The sequence below is a fragment of the Aulonocara sp. 'chitande type north' Nkhata Bay genome, linkage group LG18 (genome assembly GCF_057382095.1).
Source record: "Aulonocara sp. 'chitande type north' Nkhata Bay isolate Kocher_YH1m ecotype deep benthic linkage group LG18, A_spYH_male_GT1.1, whole genome shotgun sequence".
NCBI classification, from domain to species: Eukaryota; Metazoa; Chordata; class Actinopteri; order Cichliformes; family Cichlidae; genus Aulonocara; species Aulonocara sp. 'chitande type north' Nkhata Bay.
This window is the reverse complement of record NC_141361.1, coordinates 8,996,138-9,022,261: the sequence shown is the minus strand read 5'-3', so window position 1 is coordinate 9,022,261 and position 26,124 is coordinate 8,996,138. Positions and strand designations below refer to the sequence as shown.

Below are 26,124 nucleotides of genomic sequence, written 5' to 3'. Positions count from 1 at the left end.
CCTGTCCCCAAATATTGCAGTGCTAAGAAGCTGTGGTGTGAGCTATTGATTAGTTTTTAAGTTTGCCTGCAAGACTGCATCCGTTGCTATATAAAATATCATCAATAAAGGGTTGTGGTGCCAAGCATTGATTAGTTTTACAGCAGCTGTGCAGGTTCCTTTTCCATATTACACATCACCAATAAAGAGCGGTGTGGTAGCATATTAATTAGATGTTTTCTAGATCAATAGGTTGAAAAAGGAAAAGCAAACCAAACAAAAGGCAGAGCTTTGAAAAAGTTATTTTATTCAAACATTATATACATATTTAGTTTTGTTCTTCATTTGGCTAGCAGCACTGTGTCTCACTCCAAAACACTGTCACTATAAGTGGTGGTGGTGTAAGCTATTGATTGGAAATACACCAGCTTATTGTGTATGTATCTGTGTTTTCTGATGCAGTGACAACAGTTAGGAGAGAAAGAAGAAGCCAGAATCTGTGTTTGTGTGCGAGTGTGCAAAAGTGCTGTGTCAGGCCAAAGAGATGCCTCAGAGCTCAAACACCAGATGGTCAATTCTGAAAGTGGAGAGTGCTGACCCGAGCCCCACTGAGCACACACGCGCACACACTTTTCATCACTTCAGAGGTCTTTGTCATGATGCACATTTATTTCCTATGGAATTATTGTAACACTAATCACAGTTACCATAAACAGTATCTCACTTTAAATCTAATTGTTTCATTATTTACTTTTTTGATTCTGTGGACCAAATTTCTGCAGCCAAGCAGAAAAGATCCGCACAATGTGAGCAGGTAAACAGGTGTCCCACATGATGAGACGCTTTAAATGTACACAACTACTAATACTATAAAGAAAATCGAGGAGGAAATTCTGCACATTTGATGGTGTAGAGGTAGTAATCACAGTTGGATGCCATTTGTAACTCGAAACACCAGAAAGCTTTTCTCTGTCATGGACCCTGAGTTATTTTGCCCGAGTTTTGAGTTATTATATATTAATACTTGGACTTTGTTTTGTTTTTTTGCTGTTTTGACTTCTTTTTGAGTTTTGTTTTCTTTTTATGTAGCTGGTATTCCCTGGCTAGTTTCCTCATGATTACATTCTCTGTTTAGTCTTTAAATTGTAGTTTTTGTCATTAAATTTCTGTTTATGGTCAGATTTATAGTTTATGTTTAATTCCTTGAGTTTCCCTGTTTCTTGTTAAATTTGCATCTCTGTGTCAGATGTTGTCCTGTTAAGTTACTTCCTGTTTTACTGGTACACAGTAGCTGTTATTTTCTGTGTCTTTTTCCTGGGTTTTTTTTTTTTTTGTCATCCATGATTAGTTTCAGTGGAGTCTAATTATCCTTCTGCGTCCCATCTTCCTGATTACCTATTTTGTATTTAAGCCCTCAGTTTGCATCTATTCTTTGCTGTGTTGCATTGTGTAGTCTGCGCATTTGTTTCTCGTTTGTTCCTGTAGTGCATTCCTTGGACTCCTCTGGCTTCTAGTGACCCTTGTAATCTTCGTGTACTTTTTTTTTTGTTTCCCTTAGAATTTAATCATTCTTGATAAATATCTTTATTTGTATTCTGAACTCTGACCTTCTGCATTTGGGTGCACATTTACACCCACTTACACTTGCGTACAAAGGCAGCTGGCAGAAATCAATTAGAGAAACTGTCTTGTCCAAATAACATAAAGACCTGGATGAACTCCTTCTAAAATCAGACAAAACAGAGATTATTGTAATTGACCCTAAATATTTTTGGAAACATGTTTAACCATAGTTACTCATTACTTTGCATTACTTGAGTTCAAGAGACAGACAACTTCTTTATTTTGAAGATGATTGTGCGATTAAAAAGTTTGATTCTATTGACTGATGATAATTATGTGTAATTATGCATTTGGTACTCCAAATTGTCACGTTACTGTCACGTTACTGTACTGAGCTTGTTCCGTGTACAAGCTGTTTCCATCGAACTGCTAGGCAGAGTCAGTGAGTTGGGATTTACAGTCTGGGCTGCCCAAATTCCCATAGTACCAGCAACAAGAAGGTCATAAGCCATCTTGACAGTCTACAAAGGATAGTTAGCTTGGGTGTGCAGACTTTCATGGCCCAACAGTTTGACTGAATTGTCAAGAATTTTCCCAGAACTGAGACAGAATTTGCATTCATCAGTCAACTGAAGCCTTTCTTCCAGCATGCAGGCATTGCTAAGCTTTTCCAGGACACTGAGCAGTGTCATTTCTAAATAAATGTGCTTTATAGACTCACCATACTTCCAGATCTCCACAAGACATGTCACATGTGATTCAACCCCATGCCATTTTCAAAAGTAAATTAAAAATATACTAATTGTAAGAAAATAAATGAATACATGATAAATGAATAGTCAAGGGGGGAAACCTACAAGTGTACAACTGTAGACATGTGGCAGTTGTAAACATTAGTGCCACCATTCATCATTTTGGTTTTAATATGTTCAATAAGAACCAAATGTGTGTGGCACCAGGCCCAGCAGAAATCTAAAAGAACTAGTATTGTGGCTGCTGGAAGCTGATCTTAAAAGAGCTAAAGGCCAAAGCTAATAAGCACTTGACTCAGACATGTCCAGTGACAGCAGAACTGTGAGGGGCAGACACTCCTGACCTTTACTCGTGTTGATAATGCTGTGGAGGCAAAGAGAAAGAGATCAGAGACAAAACTGAGACAAAGAGACGCTGCAAAGATTTACTATGTCCTGTCAGATAAAACAACCCTGTCTCCATAAAAGATGGAGCACTGTAAACTGTACAAACAGAATACAAACCATTGGTAAAACTAGCATAACAACACCAGGATATGTTTTTTAAATATGTACTTATTTTCAACTTGATTCAAACCAACAGAGATTCAAAGCACTGAAATGTTCTTCACTTCTATCTATGTAGTCATGAATTATAAATCAGTTCCAACACCTAAAGAAACAATGATACAAAGATACAGTTTGACATAAAGTGTAAAACCAGCTGAAGCACAACAGTTGCTGTCCTAGAAAATCAACACATTGAATTGAATTTTACATTTTTCCATTTTGCACATTTATACACTTCACAACTACTTGTTAGGAATACTCATTTAATCAAATGGATACCAGAGAACTTGCACTTTGCACTTCCCCACAAAACAACAGCTCTGCCACAAGTTGATGGTCAGAAGATGCTATAAATCAGAAGACAAGAGTCTCAGTCATATGGGATTTTTATTTTTTGCTTACATTGTTCTTTTGTAACTTTTTGGTTAAGTTTAGGTGAAAAAAAAACACAGTTTACTACCCATTCAAACTGAAAAATCTTACTTTTTTATTATTATTTTATTATGTTTTAATAGACAAAAGGTACAGCTATTAAGTGATGTGTCTGTGGCTATCCTGCTTAATTGCCACATGCTTTGGTCTTCAAGGTGTACACTGAGGTGTTTCCAGGCTGTCCTGGGTGCATATAGAGATTGAAAATGTGACGTCATTCAGGGGTAAAACTGCAAAGGATTCTGGGAACTCGTGGCAAGAGGTACTAGCGCACGCAGGCTTTCAATTGAAATCAGTTACACAGCGATAAAAAGAAACCCAAAAAATGGCAAGAAGCTGTTGTATTATTAACTGCAATAGCCGGTCGCATGACAGCCACGGGAAGCCGACGGGTAAAGAGATCGGTTGTTATCGGATTACGTCGTTGAAGAGAAATTGTTCGAGCCATCTTTCCGAAGTAACAAACAGGCGACGGATGGCCTGGATTGCAGCCATTCAAAGACCAAATATAACGTCCCAGAACCCTCCAGCTCACATGTTAGTCTGCTCCAAGCATTCCCACAAAGGTCAGTGTTTTGTAGTAGTTAATACGTCATTTTTCATAACATAATTGGTGATATAGGTTACAAGCAAGTCTGGCGCTGAACAGAAATTGCCGCGCAATGCTCCTTTGTTTATTGTGCATAAATAGTGAATTGTCCTGACACAATATTGCGTTTCGCTTCTGTTATTACCATGGTACACTGACAAAAACATATACTTTTATTCACAGGGTAAAACAGGTTTTTTTTTGTATCACCAATTGCCCAGTGCGATTACAGCATTATTGTCACTGCTACATTTCTGTAATGCGTACCAGAAATTATTTCCACTACTAATTAATTACCGTTGAGCTTAAAGGTCCTATTATGAAGACGATTTGTGAGACTGGTAAACTTATGATAGGTACGATGGTCTTTCGTTCTACGCGGTGCATTTCAAGGTCCTGTACCCATTCGTTGGTAAACTGTACCTGGGCTTGTTGCAGTGATCTGAAGTTACTAAACTTCATGAGTGTATGCACTCACTCCAAGAACCGTATAATTATAAATATGAGCGTGGTGAAAGTTGGGCAGCACGCTAACGTATTTTGTCCACTCTGTGTGCTCGTACGGGTCTAAACCTTTCACTCCTTTGATTTTTTCCTCGTATCTTTTCTTTGACTTTTCATCATGTCTGTCTTTGTACGGACCGGCATTGTTCTCATTCATTTTGTACATAACTTTTTTGGGGGACAAAGAACAAGCAAGAAGGTATTGGAACCGGAGAATGAACGTTTTGCGGTGCTGCAAATGCTTGCATTTGATGCAGTATTTGGATTGTTTTTCCACGAGTTCCTGGCATGCAATGCACGAAAGTCACGTGGTCTGTCAATCTCTATACTCAAAACTCCTCACCTAGATGATGTCCAAACCGAAACCGCTCCTTTTGACATGGAAGAGTAGCCACTCTATTTTGACCTCTTCTTAAATGACTAAACTCTCCTAATAAATCCCACCACAAGCGTCTGGCACAGTCTTCCACAAGCATCCTTTAGTCACTACCCACAGGTTGTCACCATAAGTTGGGATAGGAATGCAGATCAACTGGTAAATCAACAGCTACAGCTCACCAACATTAGTGCAGGCGCTACACTAGTCCATTTGTTAATAACCCTCTCCTAGCTTCACACCTCATAAACAATACGCCTAGACATGTAAAATTCTCCACATGGGGCTGTAACTCATTCCCAATGGGCACTCCAGCCTTTCCCTATCTGAGGCCTCAGAGGCTGAGGCTTCACTCTTCTGGACAGAGATTTCTGATGCTGTGCCAAAAATGCCAATTACAGCTGGATAGTGTTGTGACAACAACACTGCCTTAGGAAGAAGACAATGAATGTTACCCAAGCCTACATTGGAACCTAAGCGAGAGATATATTGTCAGTTTCCACTCATCCACAGGATAAAAGACTTGCATGAAAGGCAGATGATTAAATTGTGCAGCTGTCAAAAGTCATTTACATGCTACGAACAACACCAGCTGAATATTTTTGCCCCCATTTCAGACGGTGAGAGACTCCTATTGAATAGAGTGCATTATAGCAGTGAAAAGAAATACAAACCACCACCCACTGCAAACTCGATTATAGAATTATCAGCTTTTGGACAATGTCAAAAAAGCCAAATATACAGGCTCCATTTATAGGTAGAATTCATGGCACTGTTGTAAGGGATTGTATTATAGTGCACAGGCAATCCCAATTAAATGCTTGGTGAATTAACTCATCTTTTGTGCTTTCTGTTAGCGTAATGTATATTGACTAAAAACTTTCTGGGTTATGCTACCAGTTAATTGGGGTTCATTAAAAGCAGCTGAACTAACTGACCATTATCTTTATTCTCCCTAATTAGCTGCAAATTAAATTGAAAATTGGTTTCCAGAAAACTTTATCCTAATTTTCCCCAGAAAGTCCCTGAATAATCATACATAGTATAAGACTTTGTTTTTTTCTGGAAAATTCTTCTCAACAAAGACTTAATACAACTAATGTGAGACAGGTTTGTCCCTGATACCAACTGAATCCAGTTAACCTGTAAGGACTGACACCTGAAACCAACTCAATTTGTCCCGTTACTAGAGCATTAAGGAGTGTATGTAATAGGTGAAGAGAAAAGCTGCTCAGGCTGCACAGTTGCCCTTCTGCTTTACTGCTGAAGGGAGACCAAGCTTGACATGAAGCCACTGCGGACAGAAGCACAGCTATAAGAAGCAGATAGATGGATAAGCAAAGAAAGGACCACTGAATCATTAATAATGCACCGAAATTCCACCTGACAGGTACAGAAGACAGACAGGAACATACAGAGATAGACATGAGCAAAATGAAAAGTCAAAAGTTGAAAGGAGAGACAGGCAGAGGAAGAGGCAAGCTGTTACCTTAAGAGACAGGCAGCACAGTGAACAGACAACACTACAGACAGACAGGGAGCTGAATGGGAAAGACAGACCTGGAATGAAGGTTAATCATTTACATGAGAATAGCAAGCCTGGATGGTAATTTCAGCAGCCTGATGACATGTCAGACGAACAGAAGGGCTAATGGGCTCGATGTAGCAGCAGCAGGCTGGGAAACATTGGATATCTCCTGCAGGGAAACTCCAGCCTATTTCCCCTCAAGCTTCAAGTGTAATACAGGAACTTTGAACAATGAACACACTCACACACAGAGACAGGCGTAAATCAGTACTTGATTAGTTGGCAATTCGTAAACACAACAGGTTTCCAATTAAAGTTAAATTCGCATTTTAAATCAAATTCACTGAGAAAGTGATTACAGTGGCACAATAAGTCTTAACGTCTATTCCAGCATAATTGCAGCAGCTTTACTGATAATTGTCAGCGCTGCCCGAGAAAAGAACACGAACACTGCTATTAACATTTGGCAAGAAGATGTGGCTGACGAAATTAGTTTTTACTGATGAAAATGTGGCTGCAGACGGAGTGAAACTAATGACTACACCAGAAAACAGACTGCAAAGAAAAGGAGACAACTTCTAAGAAGCTCATTTAAAACACGGAAAGCAGATGGATGGGAAAGGGGGGTAAAAATTCTACAAGGATAAAAAAAAGAGGCTTATGTGAGAAATGAGCGATAAACTGTAAGAACAGAAATCAAAATGAAGGAAGATCTAAACAGAGAGGTGGGGAGCCCAGAATAGTGAGTGATTCATCCCACAGGTTTTGGTAAGACAGACATTTATCTTCAACGAGCCTCTTGCCAGAGCTTTTCAGGCTTTTCTGCACCCAGATGTAAAAATACAGTGACTGCAAAAAATATTGAGTGTGCCACCTTTCAAAAGAATCTGCCATCTATATAAAAACAAGAATGTGTATATCGCTCTGAAGCGATACACAACATATAAACACATTTATCACTGCTTAGCTGAGCTTTTTGTGTGATAAAACTATGTGGCAAACAATAACATCGTCATTTCAGACGTGGTTTTTATTTGTTCAGCAAGTCTGCCAAGCACACTTCACGTCTCAACTGAGTCCCACAAAGTGGCAAAAAATGGCTGGCTGAATCCAGTAACGCATATGCTCGTCCTGCATTTGCACATTGATTTCATCACAAACTCAAACCTGCGCAGAGAGCGAGCATGTGCAAGAAGCCAAGAGTGCTTGAACACTACGTGTTTCACAAAGGGGACGTCATTTAAATTTATATCAGCTATTTTTTCAGTTGTTTTTTTTAATGAGCAGAGACAGAAATTTTAAATGTACCTATGTGTTCCCGTGTATTTCATATATCATATATTTCTGCCTGTTTGAACACAAAGGCCTGACATTGTTTGAAAATGGAAAGTTTGTGTAATCAGAATCAGAAAGGGTTTTATTGCCAAATGTTGAGCGGGTTTACAACATTAGGAAATTGCTGCGGTGCTTCAGTGCAAACATACTGTTATAAATACTGTTATAAATTAAGCTTAAATAGACATGAAAATAAAAATGAGAGTAATAAGTTATACATTAGATCTTTATTCTCTGAAGAAACAGAAAAATGTAACAGTGCACTGAAATAGTTTCATAAACCACTGGCCACAAATAACTCTACACAGTACATTTTGGATATATGCTCAAGACTATCACCACCAGCAACAATGTCTCCAAGCTGTTTTACAATTTATGGCTAGGTTTTAAAGTTAAGCATTAGCAACCACTGTTGTCATTGCTGGAGTCAAGCAAGCCAAGCAAATCAATGATGTAGTCAAGCAGTAGAGCACCTGCTCTATACCTGCTGAGCTACAGCCATCTCTAATAACAAAAAGTCTTTGAAGTTAAAGCCCAAATTTAATAATACATGCATTTATATGTAAAAGGTATTTCAGGGCTTTGATAATCTCTGTTCATTTAGTGAGTAAATGAACTGAAAGGGAAGCTGCTCCTCTGAGAACAGCTACAGCAGCCAGAGTTTTTGCAGCATCAGCAGCCGCAGAAGCAGCAGTAGGAGTTGAAAATGAGACGGAGGCATTCATTAATTCATTGATTTCCTCAGCAAACAGCCGGGATCGTGTGGGCTTTGCACCGTTAATACAGCTGGGAAGGAAATGTGACACACACGGCTCTCCTGATCTGCCACTACAACTTGATTTGAAAAATGTAGTAGTAGAATGACAGCTGAACCTGATTTATGAAGCCATCAGCAGCACAGTGGCCATTCATTACCCTCCTACTCCTAATGTCTGCGTTTTTGCAACTTGACGTGATTTTTACTGATTATTTTTTACAGTTATGATCCACGAGTATCGTGTATGACCTGACATTCATGGCACTGAATTTGTCATTAATTATCATTTTTAATTAATCAAGAATCTGGCCGCTTGAGGGAGCAATACTGATAAATTATTAGCATGTAGAGTGGCTTTTCCTTGACTAAATTCTAAGCCGTGCTCAAAACAAGTTGTTAAGTTAGTCTGTCTGCATTTTGGCACTGCACGAGTAGAACACACTCATGTCCTGAAAGTACTTTAGCTTTGAATTCAAAAGTGAAGATTTAAACATTAAAGAGTTAGTGTAAATATTAAATATATGTCTATTATAGATTAAAATTGATGACGTGGAGTTATTGGCATAATTACCAAGGCTGTGACCCTGGAGAAGGCGCCACATTGAATTTTTTTCTTTTATTTAGTTAGTGGTAGTTTTCACATTGAAACAGCAGTGGTATAATGGTGGCATAATCAAAGATGAATGGAATAGGAAACAGATCATCCTCCCAACAGTGTCCTGTTTGCAGTCACAGGATCACAAGTTCTGGAAGTGAAAGTCAATGTCTTTGTACTGCAGAGTGTTTCAGGGTGTTAAAATCAGAGGGGGATACATTTTTATCCCCACCGGGCTTAAAAAAAATCCTTTAGAAGAAGCAGGGACGTGTAGACCCGGTCAAATTACACCCTAATTTCATCCCAGAATAAACTCACAAATAGCTCCGGCCACAAAGACTGAAAAAAAGTCCTTTGATTGCTGTTTACCTCCTGCAGTCTTTATTTCACAAATCAGTCAAAAGTCAGTGACATCACTTCCACTACCACCAATAAGGACAACATAGTGGGGAAAAAAGGCCTTTTTCAGAACATGCCAATAACAGGAAAAGCACAGGCAGTTCATTAACCAAAATTATGCTCTATGTAAGGATGCCAGTAAGTCGTAGCAGTGTGACAGTGTGCCAGAAAGAACAATAGCAGACTTGGGAAACTGTAGCAAGTAAATGGTATCCATTACTAATTTAAGTTTGGTCTTTTTATGGTAATGGTAAACTGATATACTTAATCACATTGAGGAAAATAAAAAATATAAGGCGGTAGATCTTTTTTCCCCCATTCTAGATTGTCTTTCATCTTGAGAGTCACTGTTTCTAGTTCCTATTTTACTTTTTCTGCCTGTGATCTTGAACACTGCAGTGTATACCCTGGACATTTCGCCAATCCGATGCAGGGCTAATACGGAGAGATAGACCATTCACACTCACATTCACACCTATCGCCAGTTTAGATCCAACAGTTACTGAGTGGATGTCTTTGGACTGAGGGGACCTGGACAGAACCCACACAAAGACGGGGAGAACATGCAAACTCAGAACACAGAAAGGAGTGGTGGTGGTGGTGTCAAACTTAGGACCTTCTTGCTGTGAGGCAACAGTGCTAACCGTACTAATTTTTATTAGGAATTTTATTTTGAAAGTAATTCACACCTGTGATATCCTAATTGCTTCTATCCTTCCTTTATTTCTCAGTCAGCCCTACATCATCTTGTCTCCCTCCCCGTCTCTGTGAGCCTTGCTGTCCACCTGCTCACCCATCTTTGGTTGCCTTTATGTTTCTTCTTTTGAGTTGTGTTACCATTTGGATTTGATTTTAAACCCGTTAAGTTTTTCACTTTGTTCTCCAGTAAATTTTATTAACACTATCTCCAGCTGATTTTCCAAACTGTCGGGGTGTCTGCATTTATTACCTCATTTTAACTTCTTGTCACCTTTGCTCTATGACTTGCCAAAATCTCTACACTTTTCAAACCATCATTTATGCAATACAATGAAAAGAGAACTTGATTTGTCATTAACCTAAAGTTAAGCAACATTTCAGAGCAAAGTCGTTGACTTGTAAGACAGGAAAACAAATTGGCAACAGCCTCGGCTGTAGCACAATTTTTCCATGCTCGGATTCTTTGTTTCCCAGGTGGTGGAAATCATTCAGATCCAGATTAAACCCATCTCACCCTCCCAGCTGATTTAGAGCTTTGATGTCAGGATAAAACACTGAAGCCTGCTCCCTGCAGAACGCTCCACAACAAACCACAATCTTCATTTTGTCGAAGCTTCACATCAGCATCCAACACAAGATTCCCTGCTGGGTTTTCATGCTGGACAAACAAACACCACACAGCTATCCTTCTAGTATCAGCATCCAATACAAATGGCATCAACAGAGAATAAAGACAAAGCAACTGGTGCGTATTCTTCTGTTTTGTCTCGTCTTATAAATTATTCTGATCCTCTGTCTACCTCTAAACTAGTCACCAGTGGGCTGTCTGTTTGTCTGAGTAAATCAAGTAAGGAAAAAAATCCTGTTTGGTGTTTTGTGCTTTGAGGCCAGAGCTTCACAAAAGTATTTCTTCAGCTGATCTCCACAGCTGCAGAGCAACGCCTCTGTTTTAAAATGCTATTCCCCACTCAAGAAGCATCATACCAACAAACAGATCCACAAGATCATTTGCATCATTGCATCTACATTTAAGAAATGTTATGTTTTTAAAGCACATTTAACTCTCTGTCTGCCAAGTAAGTTTCTACTACTGTGTGTATATAAAAAATATTATTGTACACACTATATTTAAACATTGAATAAAATAAATAATAAGGATTAGAAAAACCTGGCCAGTATTCATCTGTAGTGAGATTATCAGTAGGGCTGGGTATCATTTCTACAACTGATTCAATCCTGATTCACAAGGTCCTGATTTAATTCAATTCAATTTAATTTTGACTCAGAAATATTATAATTATGATCATTTGTCTTTGTATATGTAGTGTCAAAATAAGCCTTCACACCTTGTATATTAAAAATATTTAATTCAAACGTATTTGAATATTTCTCTGCAATTACATACTCAGTGTAAACTTGGTATAAAAACAAAGCTGACACTTGTGAGACTTCATCAGAGTTGCAAGCGTCACAGCAGATGCCTTTGTGTCAATGTGACTGAGGATAAAACACTGAAAAATATGAAGGAGATTTTCCTGGCCAGGAAATTTGCTTTCTTGTTGGAGGTCATCAAAAAAACAAAACAAAAACAGCACCCAACAACACTGTACAAACATTTGACTGGTGCACAATAAGCAAGCAAATAATGCAGAATAGGGATTTTTGATGGGAAACTGTTCTTGAAGTACACAGAGAGAGCTGTGCAGGAAGTGGGATTTTATTGTGTTGGAAGCAAAATAGCCAAAGTAACAGGAAATTCATGACAATGTTTTTCAAACGTGAAGCATAGTTTTGATCTTATGCTGCTGGTTCAGTGAATTTTGGTTGGAGAGTAACGAAACCTGCAGTTTTAGAATCTGTGAGATGTCGGCTTTCAGTATCTGCCGGCATGTAGGTGTTATCGTGTGAATCTGTTTACCTGCTCTTTAATCCTTTGCTGTTTTAACTGTTTGGTTGTTGTGGTTGAAATGAGCCCCAACAAATTCAGCATCCTGGATGAACAGGACTCCACTCACCATCGCACCATTCCAGGAAATTCAACTGAGCCAGGCTCCCAAAAGAAACCTGCATCTCCACTGGCCGGTTCCACAACCTTACAAAGAAACCAAACTTCTTGAGCTTCTCCATGGCCTCCTGCACTGCCTTGCACTACACAGCCAGGCTGTTCCACAGCCGATCCTGCCTTTCTCAGTTCAGGTATATTAACTATAGTGGGGGTGATTTAAACAGACATGTAGAAGTTGAAAAGAACAACTTCAGTGTATTTACTTTATTTATTAATAGACTCGATTAGCTTTTCTCAAAATGTAAATGAGCCCTTTCATCATTTTTCATGCATCTCCTGACTGCATAGAAGATTTAACAGATTTAATCTCTAATCTGACCACTCTCCCCCAACACAAAATCTTGAATAATCGGGCCCCATCATATCTTCAAGACAGCAAAGAAAAACATCAAGGTTCATTTACCATTTATCTATACATAAGGAAACGTTTTTTGACAAAGCATGTGAAATACAAGAATTAGGTCATGAAACACAATTATTTTGAACCTCCAGCACTTTAAACAAATCCACAGCCAAAGTCCTACTCATTAAGCACAACAGGTATCTGTGAATGACCCACTCCCCAACAACAGTAAAACCTCACCGTCTCTTCTGTTGAGTTTGGCAAAGCCAGGCGCATGGCTGGTGGACAGCTGTGAAGAGCTCCTGAAGGATGATGGAGGCAGGCTGGAGACCAGTGGTCTGTCACACACCTCTGTCACCGATAAAAAAAGAGCAGAAAAAACATGCAAGGTTAGAACTTCATACAAAATATTGTGAAAAGTTTGTTGTTCAAAATAGTCAAAAAGATTCATAAGAGGTTGTATGTTTGTGCTTTCAATATCTTCTGCACTACAGACGAAATGGAAATGAAGGAAACTATGAAGAGGTGTGCATCATGACCGATATGTGACCCATCACGTATCTTTAAATTGTATTTCTAAATCATGTATCAAATGAATGATTACTCTCAGTTCACTGCACTTTTGTTGGCATATGCGTTGTTAGTCCTAGATGAAATAAATATTAATTTAACATTAATGTTTGTATTCCTTTACATTTACATGTGTTTCCTCAAAATGATCTAATACTGTGTAGCTGTTGTAATCATCTTTGTAACACATGAGGAAAATCCACTGATTGGGTAATGCAAACAGGTCTGATTCTGGACCAACTGTAAAACGTGGAGTATCATCGGCTTTTCTAAATACACTGATGGGTGATGAAATGCTTCTCCCACTAAAAATGTTAGGTCCAGATGAACAGAATCAACTTTTTGGGAATGACACTAATGTTATGCTCTTCTTTTCAGCCTCTTGGGAGTTTTTCTGGTTTCCTATGGTTTAAATTTGCCCTGAGAGAATCTCGCATTAACTACTGATTATTTTTCTGATTTAACTTCTGATAATTGGACATCAGAATGGATTTTGACCAGTCTCTCAGAAACTCTAAATCTTTTGGGTTTCTTGGCTGCTGCTTGGCAACTTGAAGCTCCAGCTCACTCAGCAGATTTTCTATAGGATTGTGAGCTAGAGAGGTGCTAGGCCACTTCATGAGCTTAATGTGCGTCTTCCTTAGCCACTCCTTCATTGACTTGGAAGTATTTTTTTGGATCATGATTATGCTGGAAGTCCTATTAAAGACACATCTTAAGTGATCTGGCTGCGGGAAGATTTTACAATGCAAGTTGTCCCCTCAATGCAGTGAAGTCATTCTGTACGCTTGGAAACATTATGCTTTCTGTTTTCTGGTGTGCTTACATGTAAGAATAGCAATTTTTAGGTCATACTCAGCATTTCTCTTCCTCCAAGTACAGCGGGTTGAGTCGATGCTAAAGGGCTCAATTTTGGTTTCATCAGAGCACATCACTTTCTTACAAGACTTTCCTGAGTCATTTAGACGTTCATCTGTAGGAATCTGTAGGTCAGAATTCAGAGTCGGTTCCAGGAGATCAAATATTTATTTATGCAAGTCAATGTATAACTTTTTGCTGGATTTTTGGTTGATATTCTGTCCCTCTCGGTTAAAATTAAACTACCATAAATACTGCTGACTCTTCATTTTTCTGTAAGAGAGCAAACTCACAAACAGGGGATAAACTAATAATCATTTCCCCCATTGAATTATAAACTAACATACTATACAATAAAAAACAATGTGTGTAATGAATGTTTGTTTTGAGATTGCCTTTAGTCTGAACAGTGCATCATGCTGCCCAGACATGAGCTCCACAAATTGTGTAACTATTCGCTAAAGCAAACTTTTTTTTTAATTTGTCTCATTAAGATACCACAGAGTGCTTGGAGGTGTTATCAGTTGTAAGTTTAATGTCAGAACATGCCTGTCACATTCATCTCCAGTCTCTCACTGAACCAATCAAAATCTTAAAAGAGATTGGATTACAGTCTCTAAGCTCATCTTCGGAGTCGAAGACGCGTCTGAGTGATTCATATAACAGAGATAAACAACAGAAACCATGCTGAGGAAATCACAGTATCAGATGCAATTGGAAATGGATCAGCCTACATCTCTTAGCATGTGTAAAAACCACTGAATTGTTATAAACAGCAGGAGAGGAGCTTCAAATGATCGCCTTTTCAGGATCAAAGACATGCTGTGTTGCTCTCAACTTGATCGCTGTGCATTTTGATTTATCCGGTATGGCTGAGGGGCTTTTAATGCCTTCAGACAACACTTGGAGAAGCAAACAGTCCTTAAAATTGAAAAGCTAACATCTAATGAGTGTTTCATACGACAGCTATTCATCAATCCTATCGACTCTGAGTATAACAACATGAGTGGCAGAGTGGAGTCTAATCATTGAGAAGCAGGTTTAATGTTCCCTGGGTTGAAACAGGTCTTTCAGCTGTAATGGCCTCATATTAGATGAATGAACAGTCTAATAATGTCCAGTTGGATGAGTAAATGGTGTAATTCTGCCTCGATAGATAAATGAATGTTGCAATCATGTCGCCTTGTGGAGATGAATGGCATCCTGAGTGACTCATTACAGGCTGGATACTGATGTGGATGAATCGGTGTTGTCAAAAGAAACCTTGGTTTACAGATGATGTCCTGCAATCAAAACATCACATCACTAATGATGAAGAAGATCATTTGATTGTTTGCTTGTTTATTTATATATTATCTCATCTCATTATTTGTAGATAATGATTTTTTTACAGACTTAATTCTGACAGTTAATTGAACCTGAGGTGAGCAGAAAACAACAAAACAAACAAACAAACAAAAAAAAGCCAGAATTTGGAAAACAGACAGCTTTCCATCTCCTGCAGCTCTCCTTCTGTTCTCAGTCTCTCCCACCAGACAAGTAGGAGGCTTTGTGCTAAAATTAAGCTAGTCCCGATGTTGGTTTCACCCTGAATTTAAACCCTGCTGGCCCAAGTAAAATCTACTTAACTCTTTGCAACACCCAATACTTTCTTACTCTTTATGCTGGTCATCTCATCTGGTCTGGAGAAAACAGTGGAAACCAGTGTGTCTAAAGCCTGAAAACAGCCCAGAGCCTACCCCAGATTAAAGGCAGTAAAACTGAATATATGGAGTAACAATTTACTAACCAAGAAATCAACACACAATACAAATTAAATTTTAGTTTTACGAGATTGTCGTTGGTCTGCACGGCGTAATCGTATCTCACAGATATACACACAGATTCAGCCCCATAAATATTCATCGTTTTCCTCTCAAGCTGCAAACATAAGCTAAAGCCAAACTAACACCTCCTCCCTCTAAATCCTCTCTGTTAATGGATGTTGTTCTCCACCACTGAGACAAGAGCCAATTACTATGATTCACGCAGCAGTCCAATCTGGCCCCACAACTCTGACAACAAGGCTTTAGTTTCGATTACTCTGTCAACATCAGTGCACTTCATCTCAACAACACAAGGTCTTCATCCGCTCTCCCAATATTCACCAAGACCCAGTGCTTTTACTTGTTGATGAGAAATACCACACCATTTAAATGAGTGAGTGACACAGATTTCATAATATCCATATTCAACACACTCTATATGGACAAAAAAAATGGGTAAAGTATGCGTTTACAAATATTCGTGAAAGAATGGGCTATTTGAAAGAGCTCACCGAGTTCAAGTATGGTACTGTGATAGGATCCCATCGTTACAACTACTCAATCTGTAAAATTTCTTCCCCCCTAGATATTCCATGATTAACCGTACGAGACATTATTGCAAACTGGTGTGTTTAGGAACCACCACTAAACAGCAGAAAGTTGTGCTGTCTGCCGACTCAATAACTGAAGAGGTGCAAGCCTGCTCTGGCATTAACATCAAAACAACAAGTGTCCATACAATATATGTCAGGGTCCTGGGTCTCCTGACCCAGCATGTTTAGTTCTTTGTGATTTTTGTATTATTGTACTTGTGTGAGTTATTCTATGGTTTCTAGTTTCGATCCCTTGCCCTTCATGTTTCTCTGTGTCCCCTCTGTTCTGTGTAAGTCTGTGTCTGCATGTTTGAGTTTCCCTCTGTGTCTTTTGGTTCTTAGAGTCCTCTGCCTTATGGTTTATGTCTCTGTGTTTCTTAGTTGCTGTCTCCACCGTGTCAAGTTTGCGTCTCTGTGTGATACTTCCTGTTTTACTTTGATGGGGCGTGTCTTATGTGAATGCGTCCTGCTTTGCTTGTCTCATCAGTCCTGATTTCTCCCAGCTGTGCCCTCCTTTGTCTCATTCCCCTCGTTACTTCCCAGTGTATCTAAACCCTGTGTTTCTCTGAGTCAGTGTCGCGTCGTCCCTCTTGCTGTGTGGATCTCCCTGTGAGTTTTAGTTTGTTGTTTCCCAGTTTAGTTTTTTTTGTATGCCCATTTTTCTGTGACCAGCAAATAAAGCTGTGGTTTCGAGTTCATCCCTTGAGTCTGTGAGTCCTGCACTTTGAGTCCTCATCTCGTGCCTGCCACACGGCATTTCATGACAATATATTTCACTTTGTAGGTAGCAATGTCAATTTAATAAACCAGTTAATTTTTATCATAGTTTTCATCAGCGGCCTTTTCTAAAGAAAACAAGTTGATAATTGAATGAAAACTAAAAAAGAAGGACAAAGACTATGACAATGTATTGAGATTTTTGTCACGAATAAAAAGGAAAATGAAATTTATTCTGCAAGTTTAAATCAGAACTAGTTATGTAGAAAGGTGGGACGAGTTTGGAAAGTAGCCAATTACAAGTAATTTCCTTGTGCAGTAAGGTTAGACACACAAATCTGATCTGCTGCAGATAAACAGGGTGGGACGGGGAGTACAGCTAACTCCCATGCTCCCTGTTTCTCAGGAAAATGTGACAGAAGGGAAATGTGTTTCATTTGATGTCAATGAAAATAAGATACCCCAAAAGTTGATTCTGTTCATCTGGATGTAGTAATTTCAGTGGGAGAAACGTTTCATCACTCATCCAAGTGACTTCTTCAGTCTCAGCTGACTGCAGGTTTCCCCAGTCTTATAAATAGTACATTTGCATAATGACTGAAACCAGCCCACTGAATTGACAATGGGCTGGGAGGTCAGTTCCTTAATCTTAATTATGCAAAGTCTCATGACCATTGATCAACAGCCACTGATCAAAACCCACTGGTCATTGGCCATGAGTACCTGTCACAGAGAGTTGGGGGATGGCTGCAATCACAGCATTGTAAGATGGTGAAAGATGTACCCTTAGGCCTCCTCCTCGATTCAGAGATGGTCTTTCCCTTTTCATGTGTTCATAAGATTGGGGGAAACCTGGACTCAGCTGAGACTGAAGAAGTCACTTGGATGAGTGACGAAACAATTCTCCCACAAAACGCTACGTCCAGATGAACAGAATCAACTTTTGGAGATTTACTTACAGTGGGGCAAAAAAGTATTTAGTCAGCCACCGATTGTGCAAGTTCCCCCACTTAAAATGATGACAGAGGTCAGTAATTTGCACCAGAGGTACACTTCAACTGTGAGAGACAGAATGTGAAAAAAAAATCCATGAATCCACATGGTAGGATTTGTAAAGAATTTATTCGTAAATTAGGGTGGGAAATAAGTATTTGGTCACCTCAAACAAGGAAAATCTCTGGCTCTCACAGACCTGTAACGTCTTCTGTAAGAAGCTTTTCTGTCCCCCACTCGTTACCTGTATGAATGGGACCTGTTTGAACTCATCATCTGTATAAAAGACACCTGTCCACAGCCTCAAACAGTCAGACTCCAAACTCCGCCATGGCCAAGACCAAAGAGCTTTCGAAGGACACCAGGAAAAGTATTGTAGACCTGCACCAGACTGAGAAGAGTGAATCTACAATAGGCAAGCAGCTTGGTGTGAAAAAATCAACTGTGGGAGCAATCATCAGAAAATGGAAGACATACAAGACCACTGATAATCTCCCTCGATCTGGGGCTCCACGCAAGATCTCATCCCGTGGGGTCAAAATGATCATGAGAACGGTGAGCAAAGATCCCAGAACCACACGGGGGGACCTGGTGAATGACCTGCAGAGAGCTGGGACCAAAGTAACAAAGGTCACCATCAGTAACACACTACAACGGCAGGGAATCAAATCCCGCAGTGCCAGACGTGTTCCGCTGCTGAAGCCAGTGCATGTCCAGGCCCGTCTGAAGTTTGCCAGAGAGCACATGGATGATACAGCAGAGGATTGGGAGAATGTCATGTGGTCAGATGAAACCAAAGTAGAACTTTTTGGTATAAACTCAACTCGTCGTGTTTGGAGGAAGAAGAATACTAAGTTGCATCCCAAGAACACCATACCTACTGTGAAGCATGGGGGTGGAAACATCATGCTATGGGGCTGTTTTTCTGCCAAGGGGACAGGACGACTGATCCGTGTTAAGGACAGAATGAATGGGGCCATGTATCGTGAGATGTTGAGCCAAAACCTCCTTCCATCAGTGAGAACTTTGAAGATGAAACGAGGCTGGGTCTTCCAACATGACAATGATCCAAAACACACCGCCCGGGCAACAAAGGAGTGGCTCCGTAAGAAGCATTTGAAAGTCCTGGAGTGGCCTAGCCAGTCTCCAGACCTCAACCCCATAGAAAATCTGTGGCGGGAGTTGAAAGTCCGTGTTGCTCGGCGACAGCCCCAAAACATCACTGCTCTCGAGAAGATCTGCATGGAGGAATGTGCCAAAATACCAGCTACTGTGTGTGCAAACCTGGTAAAGACCTATAGTAAACGTTTGACCTCTGTTATTGCCAACAAAGGTTATGTTACAAAGTATTGAGTTGTATTTTTGTTATTGACCAAATACTTATTTTCCACCCTGATTTACGAATAAATTCTTTACAAATCCTACCATGTGGATTCATGGATTTTTTTTTCACATTCTGTCTCTCACAGTTGAAGTGTACCTCTGGTGCAAATTACTGACCTCTGTCATCATTTTAGGTGGGGGAACTTGCACAATCGGTGGCTGACTAAATACGTTTTTGCCCCACTGTACCTGGCTGATTGAGCATGCATCAAGATGAAAATAAGATACCTTGTAAACCGTGTTGAACGGATAAAAACGTTATTAAAAAAAACTTCTAAACTTCTACACTTCATATATTAGTCAACTGAATCAACTTTAGATTTAGTCTTCTACAATCGTGGGATTTAGTTGACTAAAACTAGAATAAAAGCCTATGACTCAAACTAAATCAATATTTGCTGTCAAAATGAACACTGGCAGGTAGATTTAGTAAATGACATATTGTAGAAAAATTTTAAAAAGGCACATGTCTTAACTTATTGAATGGCTGTTTTGAAAGTAAGAGGTCATTACAATAAGTGGACCAAATTAATAACAAAATATAGGACTTCGGTGCTTGAAACATAATATGGCTGATAGTACTTTTAACAACACTCAATTATCTGGGGGTAGCTTTTAAAATTAATGTGTCATTTAACCCTGACTGCTCCTGTAGCTGGTGTCTGAGTGAACTGTTTTTCTCAGTGAAATTTTGGTTTGAGAAAAACTTCACAAACAAGCTCTTTTGCCAAATTAGCAGGGATCTGCTTTCATTGTAGAAACGAGTCTAAGTATGCCTGAAGCTAGTTGGACTGACATTTTCTGAATGTTTTCTGCTGCTTTCTCAGTCAGTCATAGTAACGAGTATAATAATAATTACAGTGCTGTGAAAAAACTATATTCTGCTCATTTCGAATTCTATATTTTTATCTTTGAACTATATTAGGCCAGCTTTGTAAAATGTTTTTTTTATGTTAGTCTTGGGTTCATCCACTGTTTGACAAAGATCACCTCGTTTTAAAAGCCACCTTTTCCCTTAATGGCTGCCACTCATAAACAGAAGGTCTGAGCAGCTTGTTGGGCTGCTGAGCTCACAGATGGATATCACCTGAGATGACCAGAATAAGCACATCACCTCTCTTTGTCAACATACAGATCAAAGATTTAATATAAAAAAAAAAAGAATAACAACTGGGTTTAACATGCAGCCTTGAGCTCATAAGACATGAATTGCAAAGTACTGACCTCAGAGTTTGCAATTTCCTGTTTTACACACAGTTATTTTCATAATTCTGTGGACAGTATCTGATTTGATTGAACATTCATACATATTTATACCACCCAGCTATTCAACAATCATTAGAAGATGTCTCTTTTGTCCTCTGAAGTTTTCCCTTTTTGTCTCACTCATCCAGATCTGGCACTGGCACACACTTGTGGGTGTTGGGAGAGCTCTCAGTATGAAAAGCAGGTGAATTACAGTAGTCTGAAGAGGTGAGATAAGAGGGACGGCTCTACAACGCGGAGTGCTGCGATCCCTGAGGAGATCATGTGTGGTGAGAGCACAGCCTCGCTGAAGTAACACTCAAGAGGGAGACTCACAAGAGGGAGTTTAAAAACACTTGGCCAGTTTTCTTCAGCGGCGCTGTGGCATTTAAGAGCCGACATCCTTGACAGTGTGACCAGTAGAGCACAAACAAAGACAGCTCAGAAGAAAATGAAGCTAAATGTTGAATACCTGTTGGCCTCTGCAGCCAACGAACCTCAACACTGACCCTGGCTGTGTTGGACAGAGAGCCTTTCTGAATATTAAACTGCTGCACCTTCCTGAAAACAAGCACACCTCCTGTCTTGGTGTTAGCCTCAACATTTAATTGAGGGTAGACTCGCATAATAACACATCTCCCCTGACATTTACATTTTAGACTTCCAGGAGTGTGGAGTTAAAGGTGTGTGAGCCATAAAACACTCAACAGCAAATAGCTGAACACATTTTTATGACATTAGATGGCCTATTATGGCGAACGACACCAGGGAAACGAGACCTGTTTTGCTTCAAGATAAGAATACGCCACCGAGAGTAGAATAGGATGTTGAAAAGAGAGTGATCCAGGTTGCAGATATTTGCCTTTTTAGCCTATAAAAATGTATAGGAATTATAGGAGAAAATATCAAGGTGGAAAATAACACAATTCACTTATCTAACACAGATGAGAAAAGCAGCTCTTTTTGCCTGAGGTGACAATAATAAAAGAAGGAAAGCTCCCACTGTAATGCAGAACTCCACTGACAAAAAAAACTATTATGTTGACACTTGAGTGATGGGACAATACGTTTCATCTCAATAAAATATCCTTCCATCATCCGAAAGTTTAATCATTTCTGGTACCTGAGTTAGATTTAGGAGTATGAGAGTTAAACTTCGCCTGTCCATTCATCCACAGTGTCAGTTTTATTATTCAGGGTGAATAAACTGTGAATCTGACAGCAGTAAAAAGTCTCAAAAGATTAAAAAATTTCTCTGGAGTGCCAAGGCCTCGGCGTTGCCAAGTACAATTAACCACCACTGACTGACAGGCACACTAATACTTGGCACTGAAGAGACAAGGAGGGAGATCACGGCTCATTCACCTGCATTGTCCACTTCTTTACTGTTTTACTGAATAGAAAGTGCCCACAGAGTGCGTGACAAAGCTGAGGACCTTGAATACCGATGAGCTCCATCCATCACCTCAGCAAACAGAAGGTGCTGCACTTCAGAGCTCTATAAGCCCCACAAACCCAAAGTTCAGTGCCTGTCAGTATGAGCGGAGCCAACTTATTTAGCCGTTCAAAGCACGTAGCAGTAAGCAGGATAATGAGGCTCCAGCGATGGTTGTTTTTGCTCCAGAGCGCTAACAATCATCCTCAAGCAGAAAACGTCAATGTTTATTTTACTAATCTGCACTACTTCTGCCTCGAGCTTGACCCAAAGAGGCTGAACCTGGGTGTAGCGGTGAAATAAAAAATGATGCGTATTCAAGTTTACCTTTTTCCTTTTGACTCAACACTACTTTATGGGAAACTAATAAAACAAGAAGAGACAATAAAATCACAGAACTGACCTGAGAAAAGAGCAAAAACACTACTAGAAGGGCCAGAGTTCCAGTTTAGCTGCACTATTCTACACAGCAGAACACATCCATGCATTTGCTTTCATTGCCCAATAAACAGTTAACATCCCAAAGACAAACCATTTACTACAATGTAACAGAAATCAGCCCCAAATTTGCTTTCTTGTGAAATCACTACCTCTGATTATGGCTTGACAAATTCATTGACTATACTACTGGCACCACCTTTGACTAATTGCTATTGTTTCTGCTATTTTACCCCTTCCCTTCTGTCTCTTGTTGTTGCTCTCCTGTTTTCCCTGCCAGCCTCACCAGCTCCATGCCATCCCTCCCTCTGTTCAGTTCACCCAGTCTGCCATAGCCTGCCAGCCTTTTCTCCAGCCTCTCCAGCTCTTCTTCCTCAATCTTTAACAAAGCCTCGCTCAACTATTTGCCTGTCTAGTTCCCAGTTCACCCTGTGGGTCCACAAAGTTGTTTCTTAACCAGTTATTTTTACAGCTAGCTTTACAGCTTTTTGCATCACTGAAATAAAATGTATATATATGCATGTCTTCCAAATAACAGAGTATTTGGAATCATCACTGAATTTATTTCATGTCTGTGCACTTGTGAGTTAGGCTGCACATGAGCTTTTATGATTTTTTTTTTTCTCACCAAAACAGCTGTAGGACATTGTTTTGTTGGGGTTATACATTTCTTCACAGATCTGGACCAGAGCATCACTGAGCTCCTGGACAGTTTGAGGTGCAATCTGGAAGTTTTGAAAAACATGAGGTGTCAGGATCAGTCTGTAGTATCACTTCCTTAATCCTCCAGGATCTGCCTGCATACTCTTGCCACATGAGGCTGGGCACTGTGCTGTACCAGGAGGAACCCAGGCCCCACTGCACCAGCATAGAATCTGACAATGGGTCCAAGGACTTCATTGTGATACGTAAGGGCCGTCAGGGTGCCATTGTCTAATCTGTAGATGTCTATATGTTCCTCCATGGATATGCCTCCAAATAGCATGACTGACCTCACCACCAAAACAGTTGCTTGATGTTCCAGGCACCAAAACATTCTCCATGGCATCTCTAGAACTTTTCCTATCTGTCCCGTGGGCTCAGGGTGAACCTGCTCTCATCTGTGAAAAAGTGGTGGACCTGCCACTTCTGGTATTCTATGGCAAATGTCACTCAGGTTCCAAGGTACCGGGCAGTGAGCACAGGACCCAGTAGACATCGGGCCCTGAGACCACCCTCATAAAGTCTGATTCTGATTGCGTGGTCAGAGATATTCACACCAGTGGCCTGCTGGAGATCATTTTGTAGGACTTCAACATTGGTCATCCTGTCTGTCTTTGCACAAAGGACCAGACACTGGTCCTTTTGATGGGTTAAGGATCTTCTGCAACCCTGTCCAGCCCTTCGAGAGTAACCACCTGCCACTTGGAATCTCCTCCATGCTCTTGAGACTGTGCTGAGAGACTCAACAAACATTCCTCATTGTTGTCTCTCTAGTCCACCTATTGTTAATGTTAACAAATAAAAACCACAGCTCAAAAATCCAAGTAAAATGAAAGTGAATCCAAATTAAAATGAAGTAAAAACTCAAATGTCCGTTTGATAGTTTAGAATTATGTTATGTTTAGATTCAAAAGGTTTCCGATTTAAATGTATAAATTCAGGTCTCTTCACACGGTTCTCAGTCTCCTCAGTGTACACTTTATTGTTTCCCTGTCACTCGCCAGGCTGTCTTGATACTTTCCACAGTTAAGTGTTCCAGCTGTTCAAAGTTGCATTTCCCATTTCATCTTCTTAGCTAAGGTTGCTCAATTTCTTATCTCTGCCTCAGTTTCTTCTCTCGCTTGTATTCCTACTTCCTAGTCTAGTTCTTGTTGTGTATTGCATTGCTTTTTTGCACCATTTCCCTCATTTGTTTGCCTTGCTGAGTGACCTCCCAACATGATAAATAAGGGCCTTTTAATGAGCTAATAGAATGACATTTGAAGCAGGCAAATGATACTTCTCTATATTGTTGACTCTACAGCTCCTCAGTTTCTTTGAATCTCATGAATGTCCAATCTTTTTACTAAATCCACTGATGTCAGTTTACCGAAACAAACTGAATTGTGCATGTTTTCTGGGGGTAAATAAGTCTTCAAAATGTTTTCTTCTATGTTTGCTTGTAAAAAGAAAAAAAACAATTTAAAAAAATTCCAAATGCAAATTTAATCATGTTAAATAGGAGCATCTCTTTTTTTTTTGTTTCAATTGATTCCATATTCTTAAAATAAAGAGATAATGTTCACTTAAATAAATGAAAGGCAGACATGGCTACTGTAGCAAGTTGACTGGAAAATGGAGAAAAACAAAATAATGATCTCATTAAAAAAATCAGTGACAGCTTACATATGCCCTAAAGATGAACAGTAAACAAAAAATACACTAACAGTTCTCTTTTTTTTTTTTTTCCATTTACACATTATGTAAGATTTATATTCCGGCCTTGATAGACAGAACAAGCTGATTAAAACTGTTGAATTATTCAACAGCAGCCAATATCTGTTTTAAAGCTGCCTGTGGCCCGACTTGTTAATTGATTAATTGAAATGCAGAGCAGTGTAGTGTGCTAACTAATACCCTGAAGGTAAGGACATGGCAGGAGCACTCCTCTCCTGGTTTAATTAGCATTGCTTTGACACATAATTAATAGCACAAGATGAGAGAAGCTGATCAGGCTTTAGAGCAGCATATGGCACCTACCGTGCCATCTACAGAACAACCGCACTGTAGCTACAAATGCCCAAAATAAGTAATTCAATGCAGTTTTACATAATTTGGGGTACTGCATTCTACCATAGCCTTCTACAAATTACAGTATTATATTTATGCTGGCAGACACACCAGGAACCAGAATTTTTTATGCAGATTATAGTAAAAAAAAAAAAAAATGACAGTACAGCACAGTGGATGGGAAAGCAGACTTTGATAACCTGCCCTGCACCACAAGGGAACCAAACACAGTCTTTTTTTACTTATTCTGCAATTTGAGCAGGAAAGACAAAGAAATAACACAAAATACTGATAAGATGGAAATGGACTCTATTCTCTGCAGCAAGAATGAAGCAGAATCAGTAGAAATGCTGAACACACTCATTCTCAACACAAAGCTCTCTTTCATGGTATGGTTCTCATTTTTGTCCAGCTACTTAAAATGTTCGTCCCATGATGTCCACAGTCTGAATTACAGACGTAAATGTTAAAAATAAATGACAACAAATTTTAACGATGACAGGAAGTTGGTATTTGTATCATATGACCGAAAATAAAACCTATTAGGCCAAAAACATTTCGTATAGCATTGCATAATCTAGAGGCAGTTCTTGTAAACAAGATTGCTTTTGGCTAAGAGAAGATCAATACCATCTCTGTACTGTATATGAGGCTGGCAGCGGATTAGTGGTGTACTCACAATGGCTTCTGTTGCCTTGTACTACTCCTGAGCATGAATGACCCCCTCCCCACTCCTCGTCTGGTCGACTCTCACACTGTGCTTAATGATTTGGGCCAAAGTGTGCTTCAGTTTGTCTCGGAGTTTCAGCTCCTCACTCGTGCTTCCTCTCTCTATTGTTCACCTTTTAAAAGTGCTCTTATTTGCAGAGCT

The 26,124-nt window shown here is 39.6% G+C and overlaps 1 protein-coding gene across 1 annotated transcript in view; it reads right to left on the bottom strand.

Moving 5' to 3' along the window:
* Positions 1 to 26,124, bottom strand: part of LOC147307950 (contactin-associated protein-like 4) — a 123,252-nt gene that overhangs the window by 72,023 nt on the left and 25,105 nt on the right. The window contains exon 2 of the mRNA XM_086270954.1: positions 12,706 to 12,816. Coding sequence (XP_086127080.1) covers positions 12,706 to 12,816 — 111 coding nt within the window. The remainder of the gene's footprint in view (positions 1 to 12,705; positions 12,817 to 26,124) is intronic.